Genomic DNA, 19,759 nt, shown 5'->3' on the forward strand with positions numbered 1-19,759 from the left:
AAGGAGCCTTTTGCCTGGGATGGGACTTATTACAGCAAGATCAGTTTTAACACAGAGGTAGAAAATATGATTAAGGCACTAGGTTGGGACTAGGGAGCACGGAGTTCAACTCTTAGTTACGCTACAGATTTTGTGACTGCAGGCAAGTTATTCCCATTTCCTGTACTTCAATTATTCATACATATGATTAAGGTAATAATTCCCTTCTTCACAGCATGTAAATTAATTCATGCACTTTGTAAGATGCACAGAGGCTCATTTGGTGAAGCGCACACAAGCAGGTAGACACAGAAAAAATACAGCCCATCTCTCCACTGAGAAATTAAGGACTTAATAATACACCGTGATTTTATTAGATAGGGGAGTGAACACTGAAGGGTGGGAGGAGATATTCTAGATAGCATAGTGTAGAGGATCAAGCAGGAATAAGAAAATCATAGACCAAAAAACACCAAACTGGCATATGAGGCAATTTGCAGGCATGGTGTCCTTGCGGGCTGTGAAGTGGTCAGCCCAGGGAAATGCAAAATGCCCCCTGAGCTTGGTGACATTTAGCACCACACAGGGGAAAGAAAAAAAAAGTGTCCAATAGTCACAAAAAGGTGGATAGAATACCTGCTGCTGTCCTTCCCACCTCCAGCTTCCCTGAGCTAAGGAAGCAATGGTCAGAGCCAGGGGGGGCCAAGGCTGCTGAGATGCAACACGCGGCCCCTCTGGTGGGCTACTGGAATTAACTAGTGCACTTTGGCTCTTCCAGAGCTGCCTAACTCAAAGCTTCACGCACAAAAATATTGACAGAACCACAGACCCCTGAACAAATTAGTCGCAAAAAAAATATCAAGTGAGATCTGAGCCCATGCTGGCTCTGAGCAGCTCGTAGCTTTGCAAAGGAAACTACCTCCCACCCCGACGCCGCATCTTGCTGCTGTGCTTAATGACTGTAAATGTGTTCATTGAAATTCATGGGGGCTCTTGGATTTGTTGCCTTTTTTTTATTATTTTTTGCCTGGCAGATTACACATGCACACCCAATGATCATTACAAGTTGGAGTTCAGAAATGACAGCAAGCCCCACACAGAATTGTCCAAGGAAACCTGCACACAGAGGCCACAAGATGCAAATGTCTAAAATAAGGCTCCAGGCTGCTTGAACACACAAACGCACAGACCTGTGATACTCAGTGTCAAGTATCTCCACACCTTAAAGCAGTCTGATTTTCAGAAAAAAACAAAGCTCTCATTATTATGAAAACTTGGTCTAAATCTTTTAATGGTTGCCAGTCCAAGCAGAGGCAGCAATACCTGGGGTACATTTCATGGAACGCAGATACATTTCTGGACCTCTTGGAGCCTTGATGTCTCCATTTGACAAGCACTTTCTAGATTCTCATGCTTTGGGCCAAGAATTAGGATTGGTGAGGTCCTATGGTAAAGGACAGGTTCACTAGATCATGAGGAAGAGGAGACCATGAAGCTAGATCCAGGCTTAAAAAAGTTTCTGGATACCTGGAAAGCTTCAAAAACCAAAATGCAGCATGACAACAGGGGAAGCCTACCCAGATGCCATTAAGCAACTAGTACTTTCTTGCCTTAGAGCTTGATACAGTGCACTTGACTCACTTCATGGCCTCATGTGTCTCTTACTAAAGATTACTATCAACTGCCTATTGATATATGTGACTGTTCTACATGTTGTGAGCCTCCCAGCAGATGAAAAACAGCTTATCCTGCCTTTTTGCACAATGGCAGGCAATGGTAAATTCTTCCTGCCAGCAACTACCACATACTATTAGAGTGGTCCTACACAGCCAGCAGTGAAACACCACTAGGCACTTGTAGTACATCAGCATGCAGTAAAACAATGGCAAAACACTGCACCCACACATCCTTTGTTTTCTAGACATGCCTGCCTTTCCTATAAATATCTCCAGGGCACAAAACAGCAGCTTGACACCTGCATCCACCTGCCAGTTGTTTATAGTATTGTAAAAGAAGTGGCTAGTGGGGAAAGGCTGCACTTAGTTCAGTCCTCCCTTCATCTTCTGTGGCAACAAGTGTTAAACACCAGATGATACATAAACCCCCAAGTCTTCATCCCTGCTACATTTTGGCTAGAAGGGATCACAACAACAGACCACTCGCACAGGGAGTACAAGCAAATACACTAGTCAGGAGAAACCTTAAGCACCTGTGCCTTCTCCATCTATAAAGCACACAGCCAGAACCCAGTGTAAACCAGTAAATGCTGGTGCTCACGTACCACAGTTGAGGGGTTGGGCCCCTTATTTGTACCTTCAAGATGCTTCTGCCTGCAGCCTTTTCTTGCTTTAGTAGCGTGTTATGATTTATCTCGCAGCCACTGGTGGCTCCGTTATTTCATCTGATTCATCAGATTGTGTTTATTTATTAACTGATCTGCAGGATTTTACAGATAAAACAACGTTCCAATCTGCCACAAGGGTTATAAATAAGTAGGTGGCTTTTTTATGCCAGTTTAAACAAACAAACAAACTCCTGGTTCATTGGCAGAGTCACAGAATTTCTGAAATCTCCCTAATCATCCAGATACTTGCAGAGCTCCTGCCACAGACTTGCAGCACCCATTCCATAATTAAAAACTGAAAGGCAAGAATCTCACCAACCTAATTTTCTTTCTTTGCAGCACAGAAGACAAATAGTTCACTACGTAGGTTTGTACATTGTATCTACATATGTGTGAAAAACAAAGGAAAATGTACCTATGTGGAATAATGAAAATAAATTTAAAATAGTCAGCCAAGGAAAACACAGATAAGGACACTACTGTTGTACTCAGTTCTGAAAAAGACAAAATTCACGGTTACTTGCTCCAATTCCCTGTCCCAAGAAACATACATTGCACCACACAGAAGCTCTCATAAATTTCTCTTGGCTTATCATCATTTCCCTCAATATAAGAGCTTCAAAGCTGTCAAAAGGCACTTGACACTCATTGAGATGACATAAACGTCAGTGGAGCCTTCAGATTCCCCCCCATATACACTTGAAGATTCCAAGTGGAAATGTTCTGCACTTGTGCTGTGAGGCTCCTGACCTGTGTCCACTGTCCTTGTCCCACAACAACATGTCCCAGTCCTCCAGGCAGCCTTGGCACTGCTGAGGTTCCCAGGGATTTTACACCAACTCCGAAATGGTTAAATACTATTAAGAAGGGCCTGTGTTTAAATAGCACTCTGGCAGCAAGATAAACTAACCAAAACCAGGAAGGCCACGAAATAAGTGGCAGTTTTATCACCTGGCTAGCTTCAAAATCTCTTAAAGGCAACCAGGTTTATGGCAACTCACTTTTAAAGAGGGAGAGGCCCTGCAACAAATACGAGAGGTGACTTTGGAAAGGAGCCTCCTCCCTGCAAAGCCTCCACACTACCTGCATGTGGGTGGGAACTGGTTAAGACGGTGGTTAAACCTTAACTGTAGGTACCAGCCCTGTACTTTCCACTCCACTTCAGACCTTTAACATTATATGAACTTGGTAAGTGGAGTGTTAATAGCTTCAAACAACCAACCTTCCAAAATGGGCTCATTGGCTTCACTTCGTTATAACTCTGCTCCAGCAACAGGGCGAGTAGGAAAAATGAAACAAGTTTAGGTCAGTCTTTTGTTCTTCTCTGCCCTGTCCTGTCTGCTCCCCATCAATGCCACGGCTCAGCAGGAATTTAAGGAGGTGACTGGAGATCCACCAGTCATCAGGAGATGAGCTCAGACTGCAGGCAGAGAGGAACAGCTCACACAAGCAGCAAGGGTGTGGGTACCTCGGTGCAGATCAGGAATGCTGCTGGACAAACACTCCCTTGAGAAGTACTTTGGTTTGGGGTTTGTTGGTTTTTTTTTTTCCCTCCCTTCTCTGGATAAACCAAGTGGAGATGCTGGGCTAAGTTTGTAGGTAGCACCAATGCAAATAATACCCTGAAGTTAATTTACATCAGCTGCTTTCAGTTTGTGTGCATTCCAAGTGCAGTCCCACTGCATAGTGTGCAGAACTCTTGAGCATTACAAAGCCAACAGAATCTATGAGTTATTTGAAGCAAGAAGGGCCAAACACAGTGTCACCAGTTATTTTATACTATATAAATAAAGGGAGACAAAGAGAATGCATGACATTTTACTTTCACTAAAGCACTAGATAGCTTCATTCTGCATAAAAACCACTCAACAAGCCCTTAACTCTAGGTAATTTCTTTTCATCCTGGGACAAGGAGTTCCACCATTCCACCTACAGGCCCCTGCACAGGAAAAAGTATTGCTCTTAGCACCTGGCATCTCTCCATTTTATGTATGTATTGGGAGATAGGAAGAATTTACTCCAGTTTCCCTTTACATGAGTATGTTTTCCTTTTTCTTGTCACTGTCAGAAACAAGGCTTTGGAAACAGACTATTAACAGCAAGCTGTCATCAAGGTAACAGTGACACAGGACGAATAAAACTGACAGCTCCTCTTCTTTTCCTATTCACCAAAGTGGGGAGTTTTCACTTACTCTGATCAAGGCCAGCAGTGAAGGAAATCTTGCTTGCCAAAACAGGCCAGGCTGTGAAACTAATGGGCTCCTTCGGGACATGAAAATGTTTCTTCATACTTTCCTTAGTGCCCAAGAACCAGCGTGGCCCGAGCCTTTGTGCTACCCTGGTAAAGATCTGCTGTTCAAGCATGTTGTTCTGTCATCTCTTGCACAGATGCCAAATGAGGTCAAACAGAAAAAGAGCTGACTGACTCCTTTTACCTCTGCAGTTTTCCTATCAGCTCCTGTTGCTCTCTGCCAACATGCCTGACAACAGACATATACATACATACATATATATACATTTACCACCAGCGTTAGCAAGAAACTCAAAATAAGGGTGAGACTTTTCTGAAGCAGACAGTGCTGAGCCTTGCTGTGCTGTGTGTACTTTGGAAAACATCACACTAAAGGCTCCCCCAGGAAGAAACCTTTTGGGCCAGCTCCCTGCTCCCAAAAGCTCATCCCATCACATTCACTCCAGCTTCATCAAGCCAAACCAATCTGTTGCCACCAGGGCTGGACAGACAAGGCCTCCTTTCCTCACCACACTCACCAACACTTGTGCTCCACATTCCATAGTACCCGGGAGGAAACAGCCAGAATGACTTTTCATAAGAACAATCTTTAGCACAGAAAAAAATTAACAGTAAGGACAACTTTTAAAAGATGATGGAATCCTTTAATTCTCTGAGAGGTCCATCTAGGATATGGACAGCTTCTCTTCTAGCAAATAACCCTATATCAAGTATCTATGTCTGATACTGAAGCTGTATTAATCTTCTCTGGGTAATAAAATTCAGCAAGTCCTGTTATCCTCAATATCTTTCCTAGCTGTATTTTTATTTTTTTAACACAAAATAATGACAGTTCCAGAGCACTTCCTAAAACACACAGTTTCTTAGGTTTGCTCAGTGGAGAGAATGAGAAGGGAGGAAAGATTTTATGCAATTAGTTTTGCACTACAAGCCCAGGATAGACTCAGAAACTGTTATGGTGGCTGAAAGGGGGGCAGACAAAATGAAAGGAAATTAAATATGGGTGTGAAATTAAACCAAAAGGAAGAAAAAGTAAAGAAGGAAAGAAAAAGCAACTGCTTGGTCTGAAAGTAAAAACAGAAAAGCTGGAGAACAAAAAACAGAGCTCTCTAAACATCCAGAAGTACTTTTAAAGGTTTCCTGTAAAAATAGAGAATTTAGGAAACTCTGAATACACTGAACTGCCTGCCTTGATGGAAAAAGACCCAAACAAAATTTCACACTCAAGGCTCCACTAGGCTATTTAATAGAGCTGATTTCTCTGTGAAGTCTGGATCAAGAGTGAGAGGGTGTAAAACTTCTCATTCCTCAATCTCTGAGGAAAAAAAAAAAACAAACAAATCAAAACTCCCTCTCTTATTTTCTTACTTTTTATCTGTGCTATTGTTTTTTTCTTGCTGTGTGGAAGGTCTTGGAACTGATACAGTGGATGGGGTCCACCTGACAGTGTCCTCTGGGTTCATTCCTACCTGCCATATTGACTTCTTCAATACCTTTGTTTTCTGCAGAAGGTGGCTGGGCAGTAAGCCTTGCTCCTTTGTTGCCTTGGACTTGAACTCGCTCAGAAAAGTCTGTCTCCCAGTATCAGTTTTGTATTACCTGATGGAAAAGGCCCTTTCCCTTCTCTTCACCTATCCCAGGGACTGTACACCAGCCAGGTCGAATCCATCCCAGACTTCAGTGCTGATCAAGGCAGAAACCTCACGCATCTCCACCAAAACTGTAAGTGCAGTCTCCTGAAGTTGGCTCATCATTAGCCCTTGGGACAAACTCACTGCTTGTAGAAGACTAATGATACTAACATAATGGATACATTTTTCACAATATTGCTAACATGGACCTTTTTACTGTGGCGAGTCCAACAAAGCACTTTTCCTGGTGGATAATCTATTCTTTGAAGCTGAGGAGCTTCATTCCAGCAAAACATGCCCAAAAATCCGTCCTTTGATGCAGCTTGATGGAAACGTAGCTATGGATATTGAGACACCCTGATCCTAGAGTGTTACCAGCACCCTAAGTCAGATACTATACTATGTGTTCCTTCAGCTCTCAGCTCCTGGATCCAGTTGACTAAAGAGAAAAGTTCAGCTTGTATGTTTTCTCCCTCCCCACTCATGCAACAAATATTGTAAGGTAAAAGGCCAGTTTACCACCTTTCACACTCAGTTTCAAGTCTCTATGATAAAGGGGAATCCAAATACATGTGTTTGGTGGGTTGTTTTTTTTTCATTTCTAGGGTTAGAAACAAGCCAATATGTAAACACTGACGAATCGTATCAGTGGAGTTTCTTCAGATCAGTACAACTGCAATTGATTTCAAAAGATCAGTAATGTGGTTCAAAAACACTTCTGTGAACCACTTATTTTCCTCCTGGAAATTTTCCACTCTCCTGTTGTTTTAAAATCCAGTGGGGTTAAGATAATTTTTCTCCCTAAAGGTGCTCTTCCTTATACCTTAATCATTTCCCTGTTCCATCATGGTGTTTTAACAGGAAGCAAACTAATATATGAATCAGAGAATCAAGTGCCTCCTGCAAAGGACATCACTCTACTAGTAACACAGTCTAAGTGGTGGATTCACTACGCATTTAATTTCCAAATACAGTGTGCACCCTATACCCAGCACCCTACCTGTATCAGTTTTTGTTTTCATAACCTATTCCTGACACCTAAAAAGAACTGGGAGTGCTGCTCCAGGATTTGGCAAGAAGGAACAGGTTGTGGATGAGCAGGTTTCTCTGACTCACCTACACGGATCAACAAGGAAAAATAAAAGGGAGAGGGTGGAGATTGCAAAGGGGGGAGGGAAAAAAAAAAAAAAAGTAGAGAGAGAGGAGTGACGTGTTCCTTTGGATGCGGCGTGTAATGCAGCTGGCAGGCTGCCTGCTCGTGGTGCCACAGAGTTCCAGACATGCCAGTCCAGCTGACTCAGCTCTTCAGCAGAAGGAAAAGGAAGGGAAAAATTTCACAAACGTTTCTGATACCTGAGGAACGGGGATTGCTAGGCTGCCCTCAAGGATCTTTGAATCCCTCTTCCTCAGCGGGGACCTGAGCGCTGTCCCCGGAAAGGCGTTAGAGAACGGTGCTGGTCGCCTGGTACAGAACCGCTTCTGCTCCTATCCAATCACGGCTCTGTGGCTGCTGGAAAAATTCAGCTGCACAGCTTCAACCCACCAACCAGAAATGTCAGGCCTTTCCTAGCCAAGGCTAGCTGCTCTCAGACAAGTCACTGTCTCCAAGGAGACGAGCGAAACGCATGCACATGAAGGATACCCAAGCGAGAGTCAGTCCACGGCCCGTGTCGCTTTTCTATGTAAAACCGTCATGGTCGGATTCTCGGCAGCGTGTCCTTGGCACGTGATTTCTTTCCTAGCAAGAGCCTGAAGGCCTTGAAGAATCTGGGCTCTGCCTACCTGCCTCTACCCCACGACACAGTACCCTTCTGTAGGCAGCTCAGAACAGCCTCAGCCCTGTCCTGCTGGGGGACAGGGGGGGTGTAGAGAAACCCTGGGCTGTCCTAGGCTTCCACTCCAAACTGACAAGAGGCAGGAAGAAGAAAGGACCTATTTCCCAGGAAAAGAAACTGAAGCACAGGCTAAGACCCAGCCTCTCAAAGCCCCTACAATTCTCACTGAAATCAAGCAGAACTCAAGCGCTTTTGAAGAGAAAAGCCAGAGTGAATCCAGACGAGGATGAGCCTGTCTTAATTTTCTGGTCAGGATCCTTACCCTGGGCCCTCGACCAGCTCACAACATTCATGCCTGTCTCATTATGAAAGGACACAAGCTTGAGGAGCACATTTCCCCCCCATCCCTAACACGGACCACCTGGCTCCGAGCAGGACTCTCAGGGCAGCAGCAGCAGCATCCCAGAGACTTCTGCTGCCTGACATGAAAAATCCTCCTCAGTTCCACTGCTCCACTGATCCCTTGCAGTGCTTCCCACAGAGGTAGGGGCAACTCTAGCATGTTTCATATCAAAAACCTGAAAGATCTCTCAGCAGAGGCTTCGCTGAAAGCCAGCACTTTACAGCGTGCAGGTCACTGTGGCTGGGGAGGGTCCCAGCCAGGTGCTCTTTGTCAAGGATTCAACAGGCAGGGCCTCAACAGCATTTCTCCAGCTTCAGGAATGAAGATAGAGATCTTGTCTCCCTGTTGCAAGGCACGAAGGGAACTTGGGGCACCCTGTCTGAAATCAACACAGCACAGTTATGCAAAACATGTGCGCAACTGGCATCTCTTGTGTAATCCTGGCTGTAACCAACCTCTCTAACCACTCCAGAGAGGAAGGAGGGGCAGAGGGTGGAGAAAGTTCACACTTAGATCAAATAAAAAATGGGAAAATATCCAGAGAGCTTTAGTCAGGTAAAAACACGGTTCCATCTCATGGGAAACCTCCAGGACAAGTTTCCTTGAACTTCACACAGGGTTATAAATAGGAGGAGAGTCACACAGAGTTCAGTACAGGTTCACTGTGAAAAAAAAAAAATCTAGACATTCTCATTTTCCTTCTTGAGTGATATCCATCAATATCTTAGCTGTAAGCCAATTCATAATTACAGGTTGCTGAGAGCTCAGGAGAATATATCAGTGGCAGCTTTCTGAAGCTCTGCTATGGTGTGGTGTTAACAGAGTTGTTGGGTTTTTTTCCCCCTTTAGTTGCTCTTGGCTTCCTTTCCAGATGGCAAAAATACCTCTCTTGCCCCTTAAAGCACTCGTATATTATTGAACGTGTCGGTGGCAGTTCTCCAGTTTGCACTGCCCCATAAAACAACCCTGAGATAGCAGTGGAAGGTGGCCCCAAAGCACTGTCTGGTTCCAAGCTCTAACTTTCTGAAGCTGAAAGTTTTCACCAACTCCTTCAGGAAGGGACAAAGGCCAGCTCCAAATGCTGGGTCTCCTTTCCTCAGAGACAATACGCAAAAGCTTTTTAAAGGAGGATAATTTTCTCAGGGGAAAAAAAACCCACTTTTTTCCTCCTGAGAGCTGCTGTGGTGTTTTGCTGCTCAGACTATGAGGGAGAAGTGGTCTTGGTTTTTGCTGAGATGTGGCTTTGTCAAGTCAAAACTGTGTTTTCATCTCAAGTGCCCAAGGAAACTCTCAATCACCCCTTGAATCTCTCTTCTGCAAAAACCACTGCAGCTACCTCCAAAGGCTGTCTCTGGAACAGGAGGACTCCTGATGCACTGCGCCAAGGCCCTCGAGCTTAATCTAATGCAATGAGACACCCAGCTCCCAAAGATGGTCTGGAGCCTGAGCGTGCAACGCCTGTGTTTACAGCTGCACCTTAAATCCTGGTTTCGTACATCCATATGCCAAGCTGAGCAGAAAATACTCCATTTGTGAAGCAATCCCTGGTGATAAGGAAAACGAGGCCAGAAGAGGCCTCTGCAGCTTGAACTCAAAGGAGCAAAGGGACTACACATTTTTAAAAGTCTAAGCTACCAGACCCTCACTTGCCAGCCTGGGCTCAGCAGGTGTGCACAGAGAAGTAATTCACGTGAAGCTACCTGAAGTTGCAAATCTTTTTTCCTACTTCATTTTGTCATCACTGAAAAATGGATAACAGCAAGGCAACAACACATACCCACTTCACATGGGCTTTGGGCTGATGAAATAGATAGGGTGCATAAAAGAAACAAGATGCAAAAACTGCAGGCTAAGTAGTCAGTCCTTTAGCATTATTAATAATCACCCTATTATTGTGTCTAAGATAATCACGCTGGTATCAGGGTATAATACCTGAGTGGTTATGGCAACAATGCCAAGTTATTATTCCTTCCACTTGGTAATTATCTCATTTCACTGTTGCACAAAGGGTAGGCAAAAGGAAGGAGATAACATGCACTGCTATGCAGCAGGGGCGCCAGCCACACTGGAATACCCTGCTATGCACTTACATGACCTTCACTGCAGAAATGTGTGTGTGCCTTGACACTGCTTGTGCATCCTGCCCTCTCACCCCCCTGAAAAGCTGACAAGTGCTCTTCATTTCGGTTTCACAGACAGACAACTGAGGCTGAGAGGAGCTTAAGGGGTCTGCATCTGTACTGGCCCATGTTTTCAAAGCATAAAACCACCTGGCAATTTAAGTCCCTCATAAGTGACTGAATAAGAGTAGCAAAAAACCCAAAGTTAGTCATAAAGAGATGAGAGTATTGGAAGATAAAGACAAATTAGAAAGGAATCAACACCAGACGTACGACTACAGGCTATCACAGTGTAACCTGAGCACAGGAATTACTCACAGTCAGAGAAGATGGTGTTAGGAAGAGCAATAATCTGCAGCAAAAGAAAGGATAGTTTAGGTTAAATATCAGGATGAGAGTCACAGCTATAAAAAGCAGATGGGAAGTGGCACTGCCTCCCTAGGGAGTCGATAGAAACAGTCTCTCTGAATGTTTGGAAAACAGGTTAGGCATGCTGTTCAGAAGGACTGCTGCTCTATATGCAGAAGTCTTACCACATTCATCTGCTTTTTTGATGCCAGTGAAAAGCCACATATAGCACTGTTGCCGAGTAAAAGGCCAGAGGAAAAAGAAAGTCACTGTCTCATTTGCTTCTCCAAAGCCGGCTGGCTGCTGTAAGAACTGGCAGGGGAGAAGGGCCCCTTTTCTCTCCAAAGAGCAGCCCAGTAGGGCCAAGGTGTTTCATTCGGGTTGTACATGGCCTGAGGCAACACAAACAGGGACAAAATATGGCTGATGATGCCAGGATGTGAATTGCTAATGTGGAGGGGAGACAGAAAACTGGACATCAGCAGTCCTGCCCCAAACACACACTTAACTCTTGGCACAGACATTCCCCCTTGGGAAGAAAGGCACAAGTAAAAATGAATGAGGGATGATCCCATGAGAAACTTAGAGCACCATGATCATGTTGAAAAAGGACTTTGTTGCTCCTAAACAACGTGGTCCTGCCTGACCTTCTGGATGGGGTAACACAGGTTCAGGAGCTCTGAAGAAAGGGGCAATGGAGAACCCATCCCATCCTGGTGAGTGCCTTGTTGCACTGCAGAACTGAAGTCTGGCCTGGGAAAACTCACTCATGGTGAAGAGGCAGTGTTGGGGCATTAGCACTCTTCCCCATTTTGGGAGGCAGGACCTCCTGCCTTAACATGAAACTGTTCCTTGCCAAGGCTCCCAAGACTTCACGTGACACCAAACACACAATTCTGCCACCCTGTCTCATTGAGGAGAAGAAACTTGGATGATCAGGGATAAGAAGTGATGATGCAAACCTCCCCTCCAGACCTTCTGTCCCATTCTCTCTGCTGAAGAACAGAGGATTTGCTGGTAGACCTGCAGGTGGCAGAGACATAGCAAGGCCACATTCCACTGAGAGAGAGAGAGCAGGAGGCAAAAGACTCATCTCACAGATACCACGATAAATCTTAGCACCTACTAATCTTGCTGTGAGCTGATATTTAGAAGGAGGATACTCCCATGGTGTTGGTGTCTCTCATTGCTGGGTGAGCCTCCCTCTATTCTCATTTACAGGCAGCCTCCAAGCACTGAAGGAACAGGCCACCTCCAGCTTACACTGGGGCACTGTGAGAAACAAGGAGCCACACAGCATCTGCTTCCCTGTCAGCTCAATTACACACTCTGGAGACAGGGAGAGGGGAATAAAAAAAAAATCATTCCTAGGGGAGAGAGATATCCATGAGGCTGGTACACAGCACATCTACCTTGGCTTGCCAGGACCTCTTCTCCTGTTTCTCTGTCTTATCTGTCAGAAATGGATCTTGCGGGTTGAACAGCCAAAGATTGATTCTAAACTACTGCAGTTAAGAAGGAAAGAACTTTGATGGAATTTCAAGACTTCTAAAAGTCCTACAAGCAAAAAGTTAACACTATTGCTTTGGGTGGGACCATACCACTTCACAAGTTCCCCTGAAAACTAAGTCTAAATTTAATTTTTCTAGAAAGATCATGATCCTACAGCATCTTTAAATCAAAGATGGTTTCTCGGCGATAATTAGGCTCTGTAGGAAAGGCTTAGTATGACCAAGCCTGTATAATGAGGTAATTCTGAGTACATAAAAGATGAGCTTTTTCTATAGCTGGTACTAATACTTGTCACAGAAGTGCTCTGGAGGTGAAGAGGACCCCACCACTTCAAGGACCAGGTTCAGATGGGTCTTTAGCAAAGCACGGGATACAAGCTGGCTCTGCAGATCATTAAACTTGACATAAGGATGCCTGAGGGATGAAAGACCTGGCATTCCAAACTCCTACCCTTGTACAGATTTTGATCTTACCTTCCAAAAAAGGCACACACAGACCGCGTGGGAAGCAGAACACCAGAGATTTTAGACACTCCAACATAGAGCAAAGGCCTCTGGGTGCTGGAAGCATTTATGAGAAAGCAGAGCTGCTGCAGTGTTATGTACATCCTAAGAACACTTTGGATACCTGAGTCTGACAAGAAAAACACCACATGATTTTGTGACTAGCTTAATTCCACTGACTTTAAACTGAAACAATTTCAGAAAACCTGAGAGGAAGAGCAGCTCTGCCTGATTAAACACCACTCTAAGTATCAGATCAACAGAGCAAAAGCCCACGGGGTCATCCCAATGGAGGGAACTGCTGTTTGCTAGCCTGCTTGCAGAATTGGCATTTGTATGCAAAACAACCCCTTGCCTCTTCACATACTTGCTTCATTTTCCACAGATAGTGTCCTACTTGTTCACATTTCATGTTTCTTTCTCCCATTCACAATGTGTTTGAGTCAGTCAAGCTCAGAGTGTGACGAGAATTTTGGGTCCCAAGATTCTTCTAATTATGATGTTCCTATCCTCAAAAACATGGTTACAGAGTAGATACTGGGCCTTTGGAGAACAGAGATGGTAATAGCAGTAAAAGTCTCTTCAAGATGAAAAAAAGCAGTTTAAAAGACGGATTCTTCATTACTGTTAATAACCATCCTTGCCACGGTTTCGGTAATTCTCACTGGCTTTTCACAGGCAGGACTTCATGCTCAGCATTGTGTTTTTCATCCAATTTTTCAGCTGGAGTGAGACACTCTCAGTTGGGACGAGTCTCCCAAACAAGAACTGAGTCAGGCACGTCGTCAGAATTAGGAACCAGCAGGTTCTGTGGAGAACTGGCCTCCAAAAGTTGTTACCGTGTTCCTTGTCTGCTGCTGCTGGTACAGGGGAGAGAGAAAATGACAGAAGAGAGAGGAGAAGGAAAACCAAATAAAAGGAGCCAAAAGCAGCCCGGGCTGAGACCACCACAGGCCCTTTGCCACCAGACCCGGGGCCAGTGAGGAAAACAGCTCAGACTCCTCGCCTCTCCAGCGCTCCTGGGATCTTCAAGAAAGTAGACAAGCAAGAAAGCTCTTCAGGGAGACAGCAGAGAGTGGCCCTGCCACCCGTGCTGTGCCCAGACTCCAAAAAGAGCCATCCCCTGCCTGCCCAGGCACACGGCAGCTCGGCTGCAGCCAGAGGCACCAGCAGGATGAAGGCAGCAGCTGCTGCAGCCGCCCCTGCTGTCACCTGCGCTGGATCTGCCACCCCTGCCACAACTCGCCTCACCCCCCAGCTCCAGGAGGGTATGAGCACAACGTCACCATCCAAGCCTTTCCCCTCCGAGCACAACAGCACCATCCAAACCTTTCACCTCTAACACCTTCTCCCCCCAGGTGTGTCATTGGCCCCTCACTCACACGCCCCTCGTTGACCCTACACATGAAAGGCTTTGGGCTCTCTCTACCCCAAACTAAAATGGCCTTTTTTTTCTTTTTCTCTCTTTACCAACCAGGTGCACTTACATACCCAGTTTTTCCCCACACACGCACTTTGAAAACTTATACAGCAAAGTGGCATTTGAAACACATCATCTGTGCTTGTGTGTGTGTTTCCAAGAGGAGCTCAATGATCGGTTATACGTCTGGTGGAAGCAAACAGGCTCCCAGCCAGGGACAGATCCACCAAAATAATTAAAAGGCTATCCTGAATATATATCATTGGTGTCAGAAAATTCTGAATAAACAAACAGGGTGATTGTGCCCTGAGATAAGGCAGCTTCAACCCAAAACTGGGTTTGGACCGCGACAGGTCCCTTCTGCACAGATACAGCTTGTCACAGAATCACAGAATGTTTGGAGTTGGAAGGGACCTTAAAGACCATGGAGTTCCAACTCCCCCTGCGTGGGCACGGACACCAGTTCTGCCAACAGCAGCCATGCAACTGCAGGTGTGTAGGACACCTCGAATGGCTCAGTGCCACACAGCAGGAGCTGAGAAGGAAGTCCTGATGGGGAAGAAGAGATGAGATAGACAGTCTTGCAAACCAAGAAACAGGGCAAGAGTTACTCAACTACCTTTCCAGGAACAGGCATTTACCTTTTTAATTATACATGCCTTTTATCTTGTACATAGTTGTTGTGCTTTTGGGAGTTTTTTGCCCAAGCCTTTCTTTTCAAAACAAATGCTTTGCTGCTTTTCTTTTGCAAATAAAACCCATACCATTAGTTCAGGGCTATTGAAGAGCTGGGCAGCAACAAGCAATGCAGGGAGAAGAGGGAGAGGAACAAGCAAATATATTTTAAAAGCAGGAAAGGGGAAAGAAAAGCATTTTTCTAAACAGCAAAGAAGCAGCTTGGAAGCAAATTTTAAAGGTATTCTGAGGAAAAGCTTTTGTTACAGGAAAAAAAAGAGTGATCTGACTACCCCGTTTTTAGGGAGAAATAAACAGTAAAACTGCTTTCATATATGAATAACACTCATACTCCCACAGTAAGGGAACATCAGTGAACTTGCCAAGATAAAAGAGAAAAATCAGGAAATTCCAGAATTAAGGTTTCCTGATAAGGCTTCATGTAGCCAGTTGGTGTGTATGCATGACAAGACAGTATTTAAACTCAGAAATGATGTGCCCACAGGATGGTCCTTGCTTATTGCAAAGGATGGATGGTTCTCACTTAATCAAAACCTGTGCTGTGTTTTGTTTTCCCCCTAATCCTGATCCTACCCCTCATTTAGGGCTTACTGCCCAAGCCCTGTTCTGAAAACTAATGAACTAATGTTTTCTGTGGGCTCTTCCAGCTTGCTCATCACTGTAGCCTTGACATTTTAAGAACTACCAGAGCATTTATGGTGACAACAGCATTATGAGGGGAGGGCTGACTTGGCTCCCTTTTAGATAAAAGAAAAAGTCATGTTAACATAAAACTGCTAATTTTATGTGCCCGTTTGGGGTTGCCTGGCTTTTCTGGGTAAAACAGCATTGGATTGGTACATCACATCATTCAAAGGCACTGAGGTCAACATCTAGGTGCTTTAAGCATCAGCTTCATCTGACACATCAACTGTCTTCCTTAAAACTTCTGGGTTTTGTTCATTAATTGCCTACAGTAGAATTCATCTCATCTGCTTTGTATTTGCCTTTGCCCCCTTGTGCAACTCCAGAGATGCTGGAGAAGGTGGGCACGTCTCAGGGTGAGACAGCAGGTACCCTGTGATTGCCATCAGGAGATGGGCTTTGCCTGGATGTTTTTTCCTTTAAGAAAGCCAGCAAAGCTGGGCAAGGTGAAACCCATTTCTGCTCCTTTGTCAAGTGCATCGTGCAGGAGGGGGCCACCAAATTTTGTCCCGGGCCTCCACACTCATGTCCTAGAAGCCCACTCGGGCACCTCCCCCGTTTTATATCTGTGCTGTGGAATTATAGAGTTAATGCTGAAAACAACATCTGAAAGCCCTGCTGGAACCTTGAGGCTCATGCCCACTCTTAGTGTAATTCTGTGCATGAATCTCTCCCCAGGCATTATCCTACTGATGTCCTGAAGGCATCATTATATTCCTGAAATCAAAGAAGCTGTGTGTGGGAGGAAGACACAGACACAAAGTTCATCAGAACTCCTGGTGTCAATACAAGGTAAATAATCGCAGGAGTAAATCACTGCAAGATAAATCCTTAATTATTTAGGGTTAAAAAGCAGCAACACTACAGATGCCAAGTAATACTTTGTTAACCCCTCATCCTGGGAACACTTGTGGAGAAACAGACTATTCTGTACAAAAATGGAAGACAAAACGTGGATTGTGATGCTTAGAAACACTTTCAAATAAATAGGAAACAATATTAAAAAGTGTGAACAAAAAAAATCTACCCGAAGCAAGGAAAAAAATGCTGTCACCAATTAATTCTTGTTCAATTTAACAGCAGTTTCAGCTATTTCAAATATCTCCGAGATGCTTCTGCTAATTTCTCTTTGCAATTACATTTCCTTATTTTTTCACCTGTCCTGTCTTACTGTATGAAAACTCTGCACTAAGCACAGGAAAAATTGACTAACTGGCAGTAGTGAGAGGGTGTCACTGACTAAGTGGTGACACAAACCAAGTGCTTTCAAATTCACAGATCAAACTAGCTGGGAGGAAAAAAAAGATGCAAAAAAATTTTCTTCAATTTCTTTTCTTGCATACTCTGCTTTCCATAAAAATGAGTAGTTTAGAACCTTCTTGAAAAGGAAAAAAAGGAGGGGATTGCGTATTAATAGCAGTGTCTCATTTAAGGAGGAAAAGAACATGCAACATAAAAAAAAAAGGAAATGGTTCTTGCTTTTATGAAATCGTCTGCCAGATTCTCAGTTGGTGCAAAACAGCAGTACTTCCCTTGCTTAGGGGATGCAATTCCAAGCCATCTCAGCTGAGGATCTGATCTAAAGAGCTTTCCTCTGACCAATATAAAAACATATTCAGACCCACCTCAACTCAGACACTAAGGGTACCAGATTGAACCCTCGTATTTCAAAACAGTTTTCAACCTCTTCTTTCTTTATTTTATACGATATCCTATTTTCTGGTCTCAAATAGAAGAAGATGTAAACATCCATAGAATCATTTAATGAACCTTTAATGAACTTTACTAAATTTGCTGCACCTTCAGGGTCTGCCTGCAGACTTTGATGTGTGCTTTGTTAAAGCAGAAACTGTTTGTACACTACACTGACAAGAAACTGTTGTAATTCTCTAGGGAACATCTGCCCACCTTCTCCATGAACCTGGTTGACAAATGGATGCATAAACCAACCAAGCTTGTCTAGACAACAGGGAGAGAATGACACCTTAAATTCCATCCTCAGGTTCAGACTGGCATCTCACCTTCATGGAAGCGGGTGCCAGGTTTTCGGGCAACATCCCAGGTTTTTAACTCTTCAAGTGTGAGTGCTACTCTAACCATGGTCTTGGAGATTATTAGGGGAGCACCTGTCTGTTCCTGCTGGCCCTCTGCTCAAAACTGTTGCAGCTGCTTAGAGAGGTGACGCTTCATCCACTGAAAACAAAACACACAGTTTAAAATCAAGAGCAACTGAGCACAGCGAAGTCAGACAGGGAAGGAGCTCCAGGGGAACTCGTGAGCCTAAGCAGCTTCAGTGCCTTCCCCTTACATCTCATCCTCCTGCAAAAAGCAGAAACATCAGCCATGTACTCTTCACACAGGAAGAACAACCAACCTCTATCAATGGCTGTATCTAGGTAACAAAATCTATATTCATATTATGAAAACAACCACAATGTCCGTGTTTGGTAATGTGGGTTATTTTATGTCACAACTCCCTTCTTATTTTAATTGTCAATGTTTTGATGGTGTTTTCTTTTTGACTAAAGTTCAAATTGAAAGGATGGTTATGGTCAGATGTGAAAGGATTGCACCTCACGGTTCCACAAACATTTTGCCTTCTGACTTGCAGATCAGATCCTCTTGGCTGCCAACCCTCAAGCAATTCTCTCTCCGCAGAGCCCCACACCTGCACTCCCTTGGAAGCTCCTGCTTTCCAGGACATTGGCACCAAAACATCCTTCTGCTTGCTCCACAGCTGGAGCAGCTTACTAGCCTAGCCTTTCTGATTCTTGGAAACGTCAAGGCAACTCTTGCATCTTAAGACCAACCTAATGCTCATACAACAGAAATGTCTGCTGAAGTGAGGCTGACCCTGCAGGTGAAAGGCTTGTCAAGAGTCAGGCTCCCTGATTACATCCTCTGACGCAGAGTTTCTGCCTGTGGCTGCACTTCAACCACTGTGTTTCAGCAGTCACACATTTGCTAACACCTCAAAAAAGTTCATCTGTACTGCTGTCACTTGTAACCAGTCCAATTATCTCTGCTCATTCAACAATGAAAAACAGCCTCTTCTAAATGGCCTGGCCACAAGAGTTGAACATCCCAGGAGACAAAAAAAAAAAAAAGCATCAAATTCAGATGCTATTCAAGCATCCTACACAAATAAGCGGGGAGAACGTGGCCCCTTGGTCTAGTGTGCAGGGACTAGAAGCATCAGGGCTAGGAATGTGACTACTAAGGTGCAGGTGGGTATTTCTCCAGAATATTTCAAGAAACTGTACCAAGTCGACTTGATACAGACATGATATGACCAAGTAGCAAGGCAAAACAAACCCAATCCCTCTCCACCACCTTCTTCTCCAAGGCTGCCGTCCATTGGGACTTGACAGCAAGATGTAACAGAATCAGAAGTGCAACAAGGGGTCTTTGCAAGAGGAACAAGTATGAACTCCACCAGCATATGGCATCTATTAGATGAAGAAATGGGTATGAACTGCAAAGCAGGCTTCCAAGAGCACACAGTTCCTCCTGGAGGTCTTTGGAATTTCACAGCCACTTTGGGGCTGAGAGTGTGAAAACAATCTGCCAGTGAAGCCTGGATACACCCAAGGAGACATTCAAAGGGAAACAGATAGCATCAGCAGAGGAGCTCAGTTACACAAAAGGAGAGGTGTGGCCGAACCACAACTCTTCTGATTCACATCAAGGCTTTCCCAAAGCTCAGAGCTCTGCTCTCTCAAGAGGATGGTGCAAACCCGGTGCCACCGGGCACGTCGAGCTATTCTCACAGCCTGCTTCACTCGAAGGGCAAGGACGAAGGCAAAACACAGGAGGGAGGACAAGGTGGGCTCACCAGAGTGCGTCCTGAGGTGTCCTGTGAGGGCGTCCCTCCGCCGGCAGGCGTAGCTGCAGAAAGGACATTTGAACGGTTTCTCCCCAGAGTGCAACTTGATGTGCCTCAGCAGGTTCCCCTTTTGGGTAAAAGAAGCTCCACATTGGTTACAGTGGAAGGGGCGTTCACCTGGAAGGGTAATGGAAGGGAGAGAGCTGTCAAGAAAACATGGGAAGGTGCCATCCTGCTCTTTGCAACAGTGCCATCTTCCACAGGTAC

At 44.7% G+C, this 19,759-nt stretch overlaps 1 protein-coding gene across 1 annotated transcript in view; it reads right to left on the reverse strand.

The window, feature by feature from the left end:
- Positions 1-19,759, reverse strand: part of IKZF2 (IKAROS family zinc finger 2) — a 111,003-nt gene that overhangs the window by 19,134 nt on the left and 72,110 nt on the right. Inside the window, exon 5 of the mRNA XM_051623172.1 lies at positions 19,502-19,669. Within this exon, the coding sequence (XP_051479132.1) occupies positions 19,502-19,669 (168 nt within the window). The remainder of the gene's footprint in view (positions 1-19,501; positions 19,670-19,759) is intronic.

Source organism: Apus apus, chromosome 6, assembly GCF_020740795.1.
Source record: "Apus apus isolate bApuApu2 chromosome 6, bApuApu2.pri.cur, whole genome shotgun sequence".
In the NCBI taxonomy this organism is placed as follows: Eukaryota; Metazoa; Chordata; class Aves; order Apodiformes; family Apodidae; genus Apus; species Apus apus.